General features: G+C 32.7%; 1 protein-coding gene across 2 annotated transcripts in view; it reads right to left on the bottom strand.

Moving 5' to 3' along the window:
• The window catches only part of Epha3 (EPH receptor A3), a 368,574-nt gene that overhangs the window by 20,322 nt on the left and 333,408 nt on the right, over nt 1-14,844 (bottom strand). For both annotated transcript variants that reach the window (XM_063224777.1, XM_063224778.1), the window contains exons 14-15: nt 4,063-4,212; nt 2,058-2,251 (exon numbers count right to left, since the gene is read on the bottom strand). In XM_063224777.1, coding sequence (XP_063080847.1) covers nt 2,058-2,251; nt 4,063-4,212 — 344 coding nt within the window. The remainder of the gene's footprint in view (nt 1-2,057; nt 2,252-4,062; nt 4,213-14,844) is intronic.

Genomic DNA, 14,844 nt, shown 5'->3' with positions numbered 1-14,844 from the left:
AAATGATTACCTTAAAGATATATTTGTATCTGTATACTTATTGCAGCATTTTTCATGAACCAAGAGATAAAACAACCTTAGCAGAATGGGTAAATAAAATTTTCTGTAAATACTATTCAGTCTTAAAAAAGAAAGAAATACTGCTACTTATGACAACGTGGCTAAACACAGAGGACATCACACTAAGTACAATAAGTTAAATATAGACAATAGACAAATATCTACTACATGATCTTGCTTATATGTGGAATTGAAAAAGGAGTAATACGTTGAATTTCTAACTACCAGTAGTTAGAAAGTGGTAAAATTAGAAAAATTGATCAAAGCAAATAAACTTGAACTTACAAGATGAATAATCTAGGAAGATCTAATATTTCATAATGCTACAAAAATATCATACATTAATATGAAATTAGCTTGGAAAGAGTGTAAATAGTCTTATCACAAAGATACATAAAATTAAAATAAAAAGTATATATAGGAATGGATATGTGGATTAGTATTACTTTGATAAGCATTTTATATGGAACATGTACATTAATCACCATGTTGAGTAACTTGAAAATGTATAATTTTATTTATTGATAATAGCATATATATATATATATATATATATATGAATTCATATTTCGTTTTATCTCATGTTCCAACATTGGTTAGCTTGACTGTCAGTTTCTGCAATTAATTAAAATTTGGTATTTTTTCACTGCAGATTTGGAGGACATTAATCTTCATTTCTTAAAATATTGCTTTAATTTAAAATTGTTGTATGAAAAGATAATTGATGGAAACTTTATTTTTATGTAATCACATACCCATTCATTCATTATTGCTTTCTAAACAGATACTTTTAGGTGAAAATGAATTTACCATTCATGAAACACAGCTTTAGTTACCAAGCTTTGTACCAGTGGAAATGGCAAGACAGATTAGCATGAATGGGAACTGCAGTAGCACATTGGACACTAGTGAAGAAGCAACTGGCTGTTCGAAGTTTCATAAAAGTGTGCAACAGCCTCCAACTCATTATTGAATAAACTCCATTATATTTGTCAAGTTATTTTTGAACTCACTAGTCCTCAAATTACTGTTTATAGCCACACAGCTAAAAATTCTGAAGTGTTTCTGTCTCTATTATCAGAAATATGCTTTATAAGTATGAAATATGTAGTAGCTCATATAATTAACCAGAACAAAAATTTATAAGCCTATAAGAGCATGCATGACAGGAGAATTGTTTTTCTCTGACATGTAAGTGAAAAATCTACATTATTAAACAAGACAGTTAGCTTTTCCTGTAGCTTTCCTGAGATTTTACCGAATTTATTAATGTCTCTATTATATGAACTAAATTCGTCTCTCCCTCTTATACTTCATAGGTGCACCATAATCTACAATATTCAAAAACACTGAGAAAACTCAGGGTTTTTTTCACTTTAAGAAATACACAAAACGGACATTATGTTTTCTTACTGTATTAAAATTAAGACGTGTGTATATTAGTGCTGCTGTCCTTAAAGATAAACCTTATTTTACTCTTAGTTTTATCATTAACACTATCTAGCGCAGTAATTAGTACCAAAAATACATTTAAGAACTTTCATTTAATAAAGCACAAAGAAAGGAATTCCATTAATCAGTATACTGTTTGGATGCATAGCTACCATTAGATTTTGAAGGTTTTAAAACAAAAAAGAAAACTGGACTTATTAAAATTAGCTGCCAACTCAGAAGGTTTCTTTCCCTTCATCTCTCTTTTGCTTCCTTCTTTTTCTTTAAACAATGGAGAGTAAGAGAAAACTATATGTCCAAAAGATCCAATTTCCCAAAGTTTTAAACAAACATGGATGCTTATTCAAGTCTGGAAATTAAAAATACCTCAGAATACCAGGTTATTATTCAGTGACATGAGAATTCTTCCTAAAGAAAAAAAGAAAATAGAGTACATCTCGCTAGTTCGAGAATGACAAGTGTCAGAGAATGCAGGCAGAGTAGGAAAGAGAAAAGGAAAACATGCATTTCACAATGAGCGCAGGATGCACGATCTAACACGTCACCTTGCTGCTGCGCTTGTGATGATCTTCAGACTGCTGGGATTCCGAATCAGCTTGTCCAGAATGCTGACAATCTGCTCAAACTTAGGTCTGTTGTTCCTGTCTTTCTGCCAGCAGTCCAGCATCAGCTGATACAAGGCAGCAGGGCAGTCCATAGGAGGTGGCAGGCGGTAGCCCTCATCCACAGCTTTAATCACCTGTGTGAGAAGTACAGTTCCCATAGACTTAAAAATTGGGTATATTTCACTTCTTCATTTACAGAGATATGAATATTTTATAATTATATTTAAAAGCCATCGTTGTCAATTGACTAAAATCATAATGTCTGATTAAAAACTGACAACTTATTTATGAGTACAAATATAGGAAGGGAGATCTAGTGAGACAAAATAAATTTAGTGAGGTGTTTATAAAGAACTTTGGCAGACTAAATTGAAAAGAAATATTCCATAATATAGAAAATTTGTTATAAAAATTATTTGGTTGCACAGATCTGGAAGTCTTATATGAATGCATGCAAAGAAAATTAATATACTGAGTTTTACTCTACCACAGATCTTACAGTCCCAAATCATAGCAACTTTCTCTGGTAAAATCCTATGTACTTAAAAATTAAGTAGCTATTTGTTAATTAGAATTTTCAAAAAATGCAAAGAGAGGATTTTTAAACTTTAATATGCTTCAGAATACCTTGAAGATTTCTTAAGTCATAGAATACTACAGCTTCAATTTTTGAGTCTCTGAAACCAAGGGTCTAGGTTAAGCTTTGAGAATTCATATTTGTAAAATTAATTGTTGTAAAACTGTTGTAAAATTGGTGATCCAGGACCATGCTTTGAGATCCTCTGATGTGAGGAGAAGGAAAGAAAAGGAAGACAAGAGAAGAAGAGAGGAGAAGAGAGGAGAGGAGAGGAGAGGAGAAGAGAGGAGAGGAGGGGAAAGGAGAGGAGGGGAAAGGAGAGGAGAGGAGAAGAGAGGAGAGGAGAGAAGAGGAGAGGAGAGGAGAGGAGAGGAGAGGAGAGGAGAGGAGAGGAGAGGGGAGGGGAGGGCAGGGGAGGCAAGGGGAAGGGAGGAGAGGAGAGGGGAGGGGAGGTGGGGAGAGGAGAGGAGAGGATGGGGGAAGGGAGGGAAGAGGGGAGGAGAGAAGAGGAGAAGAGAGAAGGAAAATTGAGCTTTACTTTCCAAGTATTATTATTAAGAACAAAAATCAAAACAAAATAAAATAAATCCAGTATGTTAGTGGAAGTAAAGAAAAACATATATCTAAATATCTTTGAAGAAATTTTGTAAGTTAGTAAATAACAAATGGCTGAAAATACTTCAGTTTGGCTTCTTTTATATCTTGAGATCATGCTCAAAATTTATGATTAAGGATAAAGTACTGAGTCCAGATACTATTAACATTCTTTTACTACGAATTAGCACAATATAAGCCATAAAACCAAATTGCCTTTGGAAAAACAATCATATCACAGTTATAATAAAAAAACTTAAGATAATTGCTCTACCTAGAGACTCTAAAGTTATAAACAAAATTCATGTGCAAGTTTATTATATTATCAGAAACATTACAGAGTGATTATTATGTTTCATTTTGTGCAATACTAAACTTAATTAAACAAGATGAAATAGATACATTAAATTAATCAACAAAGCATGGAAAACTTGCATCTTAATGTTACAGAGGAACAATTTTGTAGAAAAAATATTTCAAATATTTCATGATATATTTTTGGTATTTTTATTGGTCACATATGTTACTTCATGTTTAACCGAAAGATATTTCATCTCTTCACATTCCTGAATCCCTGTTTGATGGAAATGTGTAAGGCTGTAGGAGCAATGCAATTAATATTCTTGGAAGACTTGAAAACAGCTTCATTTCTTCTAAGTGTTCTATTTCAATGTCATAAACTATGAACACCTGGTTTCATTATGCTCCACTTCCTTGCACAGCTTGAATTTTTAATCTGAACTCATAAGTCATAAACTAAAAATACATACTTACATCCTGATTGGACATCTCCCAGTATGGTCTCTCTCCGTAAGACATTACCTCCCAGAGAACAATCCCATAACTCCATACATCACTCGCTGATGTAAACTTGCGGTAAGCTATTGCTTCTGGTGACGTCCAACGAATTGGGATTTTCCCCCCCTTCAAATAGAAAATCATGCTTTAATAAAAGAGCAATATGCAGAACATATAACATATGTAACATAATTTGAAATCTGAAGTAATATGTGAGGGTGTTTTTATTCTGAAATGGAACATAGGCTTCTACTAAAATATCTTGATATTCTATTATAATACCAGCCAGGAACATTCCATTTATAACAAAATTTACTTGCAAATAGTGTTGAAGAATTTTGAAATCACAAAAATAGAAATTTACTTAAATGTCAATATTTATACTAATTTTGAAACCTTGATTAAATTCCTACAACAAAATGGAAATATTTTGGATATAATACACCTAAATATTAAAATAATTATCAAAAATCATCCTGTATTTAACATAGATTTGTGTTTGACCAAGCAATCTGTTAAGAAAAAAGAAAAATTTGACATCTGTAAATAATTTAGAAAGCTTTCTGACACATATGTTTACAGATGTTAACAAGCACATTTAAATTAAAACTATGCTTTTAAAAATTTCAGCTTACTCATCAATTTTTTTGAATGTTATGAACAAAGAAATAAATGTTTTATGACATAGATATGACCTTAAATCATTCATTATTTAATGTACATGTGTATTACCATGCCTCATATTATGCCACAGATATGGAATAATTAAAATTTTTAAACATTATGAGATCTTATAGCTATATTTCTAGAATTTATAGTCTGCAGAAGAATAATTTTGGGTTATAGGAACTATAAAGCTATATATTCCATAGAGTTTTCATAGAATTATTATTAAATAATTTTAACAAAAATATATCAAATAGCACTATACAAGTCATTTTGGGTTGAACTATTAAAAATAAAAAACCTGGATCTTTTGTTTAGAAAATGTCTGGCAAAAAGGAATGATAATAATTTATCTTGAAACAATATAGAAAATAAGTCTATAGTACATTATTTTTCATAGTTTCAGTTTTTGTGTATCATGGAAGGCTAATACTTATTAAAATAAAAATTTTGATTCAAGAATTCCAGTGTCTATATTTCTAACTAATGCAAGTGGTGATGATTATTCTGAACACTAAATAGCAAAGAATGGTACCTTCTGTGGATGTTAAAACCAAATCTGGAATTCTTTTTATTTATTTATTTATGGTACTGGGAATTAGACTGAAGATCTCACCCTTGCCAGGCAGAAGGTTATGTTGCTGAGCTAAATCTCTGGCCCCCAAATATAGGATTTTAGGATTCAAAACTTTAAGTATCTTGATTTTAACAGATGCCAATTTATATATGTGGCACTTAACAAAATTTAATCAAAGTGCCAAATGATGTGATTAGATATATTTTCTCTTCCTTAAACAATTTAGAGAACTAACAAGTCAAGCAATGTGGTAAGCTTGTGAGAAAGGAAGTACAATATTTTAATATATCAATTGCAAAAGACTTCCCCATGTTCCCGTGTCACTCTCATTTTACTAGAACCAAATGACTGAAATGACATTGAAAATAGTAAAACAAAGAGAAAAAAAAGTCTTTCCATGTTGAAAACTTGGAAAGTTTGCTTGGAAGCAAAACATTAGTATGTATCACCCTACTAAAGTCACTGGTTGTGATCAAAATATATAAATTAAAATATCTATAAGCAAATAACAGAAAAAAAACTATTTAGTTGTATTTTCAATCACACGAAAATGGAACATGCCACAGTTAGTTCACCTTAAGCTTATCATTATTGTTTTTCAGAAAAAGAGCATTGGTATTTTAATCAAATTTCTTACAATACTAAACTACTGAACAGTACTCTTATTTTTTTTTTAATGTGGATACATGCATTGCCATGCCTAGGTTTAGAAAAGATCTGTTCCACGTGTAGATATAATGATATTGAATAATGTCTGCCAAATTCCGGTGCCCATCATTTCTTGGAGGCTCTGTCTTACAGAATCCCTTATTTTGCGCTGGAATTTATGGCGTGTGTAATCTATGCAGTAGATGGTTACAGATTCAGGTTAATTATTTTCATCACAATATTGCAATCAATGTCATTTGTTTTCAACTGTATAAATCTTATTAGAATTAAAAAAACTAGTACAAGTGGAAAGTGTGCTTGGAGAAATGCATTGTAAGTTGTATTACTGAAGGAAAATTGAAGGGAGGGGTAATCAGAGATCGAACTCATGACCTCGCAGTTGCTAGGCAGGTGTTTGTGTCACTGAGCTAAATCTCTGGCTTAAAATAAATATTTTTAAAAATTTCTTTTCCTTCCATGTTTTATAACTGTTGTGAACTACACACACACACGCGTGCATGCACACACTATGCTACTGTTACAATAACTTCAAAATTTTCAATTGACTTAACTCTAATAAAATGATAATCATAGATTTAATACTTGCATCCATTCTCTAGTCAGGCATCTTGTAGATGATATAATTCATCTCTGAATGAGTCAAGAATTGAATTAAAATAATCCAATAATATTACTTAATATTGAATTCAATATTATTACTTAATATTTTGTCATTGGTGATGGCCTTATGATATACGTAAGGAAACTAATAGTGTCTAATCTTTAATACAGTGCTCACTAATGCTTTGCCACTCCTACTCTGTCAATCGCTTCTATAGGTTAATGCAACTTTCCTACAGTTATACCAGCAGAAGAGATTTCATACCAGCAAAATGCTGATGCAAATTTTAAAAAAAGTGTGCATGTTATCAGAAAATCTTCCAATTCTACTCTGTATTTTCACACTATATTCACCACTAGCAAAATGAGGACAACTAGGTTTGTCTTATCTTCTGACATAAGTAAAACTGGAGCTCCCCAAGTCTAATTTAAAATCATGAACCTATGAACAGCTAAATATTTTACAAAGCTGAAGACAAGAAACAATTTACAGGAGCCTATGCTCACCACAGAGAAGTGTGACTTCTGTATTAATATATCATCTTGGCTGCTGTGCAGAGCAGGCATTGAACAAGGCATCTCGTTCGGAGTTGAGACCCCTGTTTCTTAAATATATTCTACCTTTAGAAAAAAAAATCACAGTTTTCTCTTAAGTGACTTTTTTCACCACTGACTTCTGTTATTGGTAAAATATTTTAACTTAAACCATCTATCAAACAAGTTATGCTTGGTGGAACATTTGGGAGTCATCAAGGTAGAATGGGTTTATCTTCTGTGTTCCTTCAACTGCTGAAAACTTCAACTGCTGTCTTTATGTTCTTGGCTTTGCATTCTCACAGTTTAAAATCCAATTCAGATGCTGGACATGGTTGCAGCAAAAGGACCAAAGTTCAAAACCAGGGTGAATAACTTACTGAGACTATGTCTCAAAATAAAATAAAATAAAATAAGAAGCCAGAGATATAGTTCAATGTTGCAATGGTAGAGCATTCACCTAACCTAAACCTAAATTCTTTGGATTTAATACATTATAATTTGATATATATATATATATATATATATATATATATATATATATAGAGAGAGAGAGAGAGAGAGAGAGAGACAGACAGACAGACAGACTTTCTACCTCCCCCATCTGCATGTTATTCAGTGTAATTTACATGCTAAATTTTCTAAGTAACACGTTCGTTATCTAACAGTTATTTTACAATGAGATTACATAATATCCAGACTTTACATTTTTCAAACATACAATATAATAGCACTAACTATAGACACATTGCTGTGTATTAGGTTTTTTCAGAATTTATTCCTTCTATGTAAATGCACTGATGTATCATTTCAGCAGTGTCTCCCTATGGCCCACCTCATCTGCTCTCCACTTCCAGAAGATTAGAATTTTTAAAAATATCTGAACTATTACATGAAAACATGAAAATTAAATGTATTCAATGGAATAACATAATGTTTCAATATTCATATATATTCTGTAACATTCAAAACAGATTAAACATATCTACAAGTATCTCCTCCCTCATGGTTCATTTCTTTAGGGTTAACATTATCAAAACTCTTTCTTCTGGGTTTTGAAATGGACCTTACATGAGTGTTGTCACCCTGCTCTCCAATAGCATGCACACCATGAGTTCCTTCTCTCACCTAACTGAACACTGACCAACCTTTCCCCAAATGCCTTCTCAATGCTCCCTTACCTTCATCTCTGGTTACCATTATTCTACTCGCAACATTTTTGAGATCAAATTTATTTGAGTTCACATATGAATGAGCTTGAACAGTATGTGTGCTGGTTTATTTCACTTCGTGTAATGTTTCCAAGTCCATTCATGTCATCACAAATGGTGAGATTCCACTCTTTTCATAACACCATAGTATTCTGTTGTAAATATATACCACTGACTGATTAATATGTCAACCTCAGAGTACACTGGAAAACAAAACTGCCTTTTTACTCCCATCTTTGTGCATCCTGAGTATCACTGGAGCAAACCTTCTCTAGAGAAGCACCATCCACATCTCTGACCAGGTTATTTCTGGGATGAGACTTGTTCTGTCAATTGTGAGTTCAGCAGCACTCATGACATATGTTGCCACATTATATTAGTATTTCCCAGTGGTGAAAGACAAAAATGCTTCCACACAATATCAAGTATCCATGAGGGAACAAAATCACCCCCATTTGAGAACCACAACTTTAGATGGTATGTGAGGAATCTAGATTAGCAAAAGAAAGTAATCCAAGTAAGCCCTAGGATCTTTTTGGGATTTTACATAGACTAAGTTGAATCACATTTTTTAAACCATTTTTACTCATTTTAGTAATTTTTTTTATCACTGCCTTGGGCTTTAGCTTTAAAGACTGGAAAAACAAGAGCCAAATTCACCAGATCTAACCCTGTAATTCCTGGACCTTTGATAACATAACAGTATCCAATATGAAATTTTCCATGATTTTAATTTGTTTGCTCTTTTTTTTAAATTTTCTTTTGGTTTTACACAAATGCACACACACACACACACACACACACATGCACACACACGCACACACACACTGAAAACAGGACAATTTTCTATTTTTATTAAAATTTAAATTAAACTTGTGAATTTAGTATCAACTTATCAGATAAACACATCACTGACAAAGCATTTTAGTGAAACATAAGTGTTCAGTCCAAGGTTAAGCATCTTTATCTGTAAATACATAAATGTCATTGTACCAGAGACACTTTGGACCCCATTTGATTCAAATTATGGGGCCCATAGATTTTAATTTACTCACACTTTACCATAAAGCTGTTGCATTTAGGTAAGACTTTTAAGTCTGAGGTTTTCCAGTTAAAATTAGTTCAATATATGGAACCTCGGTTCACTGAATTTCCTACAAATAATGCATTGCAGAACTTACGCATTATTTTGCACCTGATTCTGCACATACTAATTCCTCTTCTCTTCCCCATTCATCTCAACAAAGTCAAGTCCACATTTCTTGTGACTTTTTGTTTGTTTTGGTTCAGAAATTGCTTTACCAATTGTTTATATACATGGGGATCATTTTTGCAAGTATATGTGTCTTAAATAACTGTCAAAATCTTTTTAATGAGTTATGCAAAAACTTGGATTCTATGAGACATTAATTCTTTCTTTATTTGGCCTTAATTGGTGAATTTAAATTTTAAAATGAAGCATTTTCTTGAATGGCCTCTATATCCACATGTAATTTCCCCAGATATCTATATATCTCAGAAAAATTTCCCATTGCTTGCCAGTATCACAGCATACACATTGTATCTAAAACCTAAATTGTAAAGGGACCTCCAATTCAAACTTAACAAATCATAAGTCAATGTTTGCTCTCTGGATCTGCAATGTCAAATCTAGAGCCTGTTACTCCAACATTGAATGATGTGTGCCTCAGAAAATGAGAGAAAGATTTAGATACATGTTCCATACAAATTTTAAAATTTAGTAGGACTCAGAAATCTTGGCTTTTACTTTCCTATTTAATTTTAGCCAACTTCCTTAAACTTGTGTACAACTATTTTTCCATGATAAGTTTCAGGATATAAAGAATATAAAACAACTATTTTCAAATTTATCTATCGCAATAGATATCTCAATAATCTATCAGCTCTCAAATTTCTATGGAAAACCTTCTGAATATCAAGGATACTGATATTTATGATGTTAAGTATTTCAGGGTTCTTAAAGATGGACTAACTTTGGACTAAATTGCATATGTGTTTAAGTATTATATCTGTATTTACTACTCTGAAATTCTGATGGGAGGATAAAAGGAGAAAAATAATGTGGGGCAAAGGGTGTAGGGATTCTCTCAGAAAAGGCATTACATAATTATAAACCTCCAATCTAGAATTAGTTGATGATTAGTAGATGATTAGTAGATTAGTTGATATCCACAACCTTACTCACTTTGCTAAGAAGTAGCAGTTAAAATAGGAATCAATAATCCTGAAAACTGACGGAAAAGTAAGTTTGAGAAATTCTGTAGTTTGATTCTCCAGGTTTAATGAATTTAAACAGTACAAATGAGACATGTGGCTAGAGGCTTGAATTATTCTCCAGTTTAGATGAAGTCAGATCATTAGTAATATCTTAGGGGCTTCCAGGTTGATTTCTTAAAAACAAGGAGAAGAGAGGGAGTGTAATAGCTAGGAAATCTGGACATTGAAATGTTCGATCTCATATCAGCCTAAATTTTTCTCTTATATATACACAATTATTTCCCTGCTGATTTAGGAAAATGTTATGTTGATTCATAGCTCACATCACCTATCAGGTCATACTTAGAGTAACAAAGGACTTAGGAAAGTTTATCTGAGTAAACCCTGAATAACTGAGTATTTAATCTGGAGGAAAATATTGGCTTCTCAGGTTAAAACTGAAAGTACTAAGATGAATCATTTTTCTAAAGACTATCTATTGTGAACAAATGAACTTCACTCAGTGCAATAGACAAGAAGGTGAAGGGCAATCTAAGAAGATCCTCAGAGGAAGCATTTATTCTAATCCCCAGTAGTTCAAATCTAAGTCGCTGAGAGAGAGGTTCAAACAAATGTTGATTATAATGATAGATCAGAGACAGATGACTCTTTAGGTAGCAAAAGCCCAGCACAGGAACTTTGGTATTTTTTCAACATTTGGCAGAATGATTAAGAATTTATTAATATACATAAAAATTTTCACATTCTAAGTTTTTCTTTGACTATTGAGAAATGAAACACAAGTAATGATGTTTATTTTATACAGGTTTGCATAAAATAGTACATTAACTAGGTAAAGTGATATTTATTCTCTATTGTCAATAAAAATAACATAAAATTTATGAAAAGGATAAATATATGTCTTAGTGTGGATCTTTTTTTCTAAAATTCACTGAAGTTTTCTATAACAGTTTTCTTTTGTATATATGGTCATTTACAATTAAAAATGTTTACTGACATAGCCAAATTGTCTTGAGAAAGAAATACATCAGAAGGCATTTTACAGCTAACTTCAAAATATTCTACAAATGTGTAGTAATTAAAACAGCATGCAACTGGCATAAGGCCAAGTACATAGATCAATGGAACTGAATAGAGACAATAGATGCAAACTAACATATCCACATCAAAATGATTGTAGACAAAGTTTTTAAGAGCACTCACTAGTAAAGAGACTTTTTTTTCATAAACGGTACTGAAAAAAAATGAATGAAAATAGCAGTCTCTCTCTCACAACTTGCAAAATCTGCCAAAAATATAACAAAGATTTAAATGTAGGCTGCAAAACTGGAAACTTCAATGAGAAAACATACAAGAAATACTTCAGTAGATTAGAATAGGCAAGAAATTAGGGAAGAGCAAAAGAAAGTAAAAATAACAAAATGGAATTCCATCAAACCACAAATTGTCCGCACAGCAAAGGAAGTAATCAACACAGTGCAGAAAGTATATGAAATAGGAGAAAACTTTTACAAGCTACGTATCTGACAAGTGATTGACGTACTGATTACATAAGGAAATGCAAAACTTCAATAGCAAAAAGGAAAAGACAATCTAATTTCAAAATGGATAAAAGAGCCTGGAGCTGCAGTACACACATGCAATCCTAGCACTCAGGAAGCTGAAGTGGGAGGATCATTGCAATTTCGAGACCAGCCTGGGCTACAATAAGAGCTAAAAGGCTAGCCTCAACTGAATAGTGAAGCTGTCTCATAAAGACAAAAAATACAGGCAAATGAAAAATAATAACAAGAATACAATGGATAATAGATTTAAGTATGCAGTTCTCAAAAGAAGGAATGAAATTAGGTATATGAAAAAATGTTCAACTTCCTGATCATTAGGAAAACGAAAATGAAAACTACCATGAGGCACCACCTTGTCATAACCATAATGGCTACTGTTGAGAAAAACAAACATTACAAGTCCTGTCCATCAATGGAAGAGTAGATAAGGATGTGACACATACATGATGAAACATAATTCAATCACAAAAAGGCATGAAATAATACATGCATTTAAAGGAAGTCTGCCTCATATAAATTGGGAGTCGAAGCTGGATGTCATAGGCCAGAATGAGTGTGGGGGTGGGGAGAGAGGTTAATCATAGGCTACATTAAGATACGTGAGATACATTAAGGTGGGAGCAAGACGTTTTAGTGCGCTCTTTTACTGTGGGGTGACTATAGACAGAATTAAGTACTGTACATTTCACAAAGCAAGAAGAAAGTAGTTTCTGTTTTCATCATAAGAAAGTATAAACAATTGAGAAGACAGATGTTTAACCCCCCCAAAGGATTATGAAATGAATTCAATGTGCAAATATTGAAATAACATAAGATACCCCATTAAAGTGTATAATTTTATATATCTGGGTATTAACTAAACTTTCATGAAAAAGTTATGACTAATCAATTGCTAACCAAAATGTTAGTTGTCTGAACACCAATTTTTCAGAGGCAACATTGTAAGTAAAACAGAGTCGTCATTATTGCAGGAATGTTACATATTTATAATAAAATTAATAGAAATAATATTAGATTCACTCTAATGTCTTAAAGAAACAAAATTTAATGTTTCTCTCTTTAATATCATCAACCAAAAAATAAAAATAAATCTGGAATAGTAACAAGATTCTCATAAATATCCACAGATAAACTTCTCTGGTGATTTTTTGAGACTATTAGAGATGAAGGTAGTGTCTGTCTATTTAGTTAACAGTTGCTCTCTATATACAGAAAATCCAGACATAAATTTGCCAACGAAAGGGAAATAAATACTTTGGCTTGCAAATTTATGGTGTAAAAGGGTTATAGAAAATAAACTAGTCTAATTGTTAGCCATTCAAGGTAAGCAATTATTAAGATTGGCTTGGGACTGTGGAAGTTTAGGTGCCACAGGAATTGGACTCTTCGGTGGCTTGGAGATCCATGGAAAAAGTCTCAAGTAACAAGTGTCATCACATATTTGAAAATGAAAAACGATTCCCCAGTGTACTGAAAATAACAGAAAGTAATTTTACTGTAATGGTTGATTGTTCCAACTCGGAAAGTTTAGAATCTTAACTAAGCCAGCTCAGAAATCCTATAACTTAGGACGTAGAGGGGCCACTATAGGGTGACTGGTCATCTGGATGGTATAAGGGGAAATGAGAAAGGATGGACTTGCTTCTGTTCTTTGGAGAAGCTCCAGTCTTCACCTTCAGCTTGGACATCATCTCCTGGCTTCGATCTCTGATCCCTCAGTCTGCCGGCATAGAATCGTTAGTTCTCTATTACAGACTCTTCGGCCTTCAGTCACAGACCCATCAGCCTCCTGATACGGACTTGCACAGGACACTGCAGTGAACTCTAGACTTTGAAATGAACCCTTCAGTCTCCAAGTGCAGACACTCTCTGCACACTCCCTCATCCAACGCTGTGGCTGACCATCATAAGCCAATCTTGAAATTTCTTATATGTTAGTATGTCTTGTGTTATATTGATTTCTTTAGTAAGACACTGGCTGACACAGTTACTAAGTTTCCAGGGCTCACCAACAAAATTGGCTGACACACGAAAATAGGAAAAGAAGTTAGTCACCATTAGCCTGATGTTAGAAGCTTGGGTTAATCACTAATTTGACCACTTACATCTTTTTCCCTTTTAAAAAGGCTTCTTGGAAAGAGAGCAGCCAGTGTAATTATTTATCCAATTAAAATTACTTGAAACAAGATTAATCTCTGTCAATATTTGCATTATTTCCATCTTCACTTTCACCAATTTTGTGCTCCAATGTCATTTACTAGAGAAGCTATTCTCTATAAATGACACCCCCTCACACTTCTCACACTCCTGATTTTCCCTGTTCTCCATGTTACATCTACACTATGGTTGTTTTCTTTTATATTTCTAATGATCTGAATTCCATATTAGATTGTAAATTGTGCATTAATGTGTCTCACTGGCTTCTTGTTTCCAAGGCCCTGGGACATTATCCGATATTCGGAAAATGCTCATGTATTGTTGAATTAATCAATCACGTATTTTAGAGAAAATTGTTCCTGTCTGAGATTATAGTACATTTAAAAATATTGACACATAGCTTCCGTACTTCTTTGTTGTACTTCAGAATTGTAGTTTAAGCTTTTTACCACATAAATTTGGGTAATTATTCTTTTCATTTGTTGACAGGTTTACACTATCCATCTGTCTGAACATCTCCCATTATGCTGTAATTCAACAC

Source organism: Cavia porcellus, unplaced genomic scaffold (assembly GCF_034190915.1).
Source record: "Cavia porcellus strain 051 isolate PalLab524CR breed Dunkin Hartley unplaced genomic scaffold, mCavPor4.1 scaffold_15, whole genome shotgun sequence".
Taxonomy (NCBI): domain Eukaryota; kingdom Metazoa; phylum Chordata; class Mammalia; order Rodentia; family Caviidae; genus Cavia; species Cavia porcellus.
Note: the sequence above shows the minus strand (reverse complement) of the source record. Positions and strands in the feature narration are given on the sequence as shown.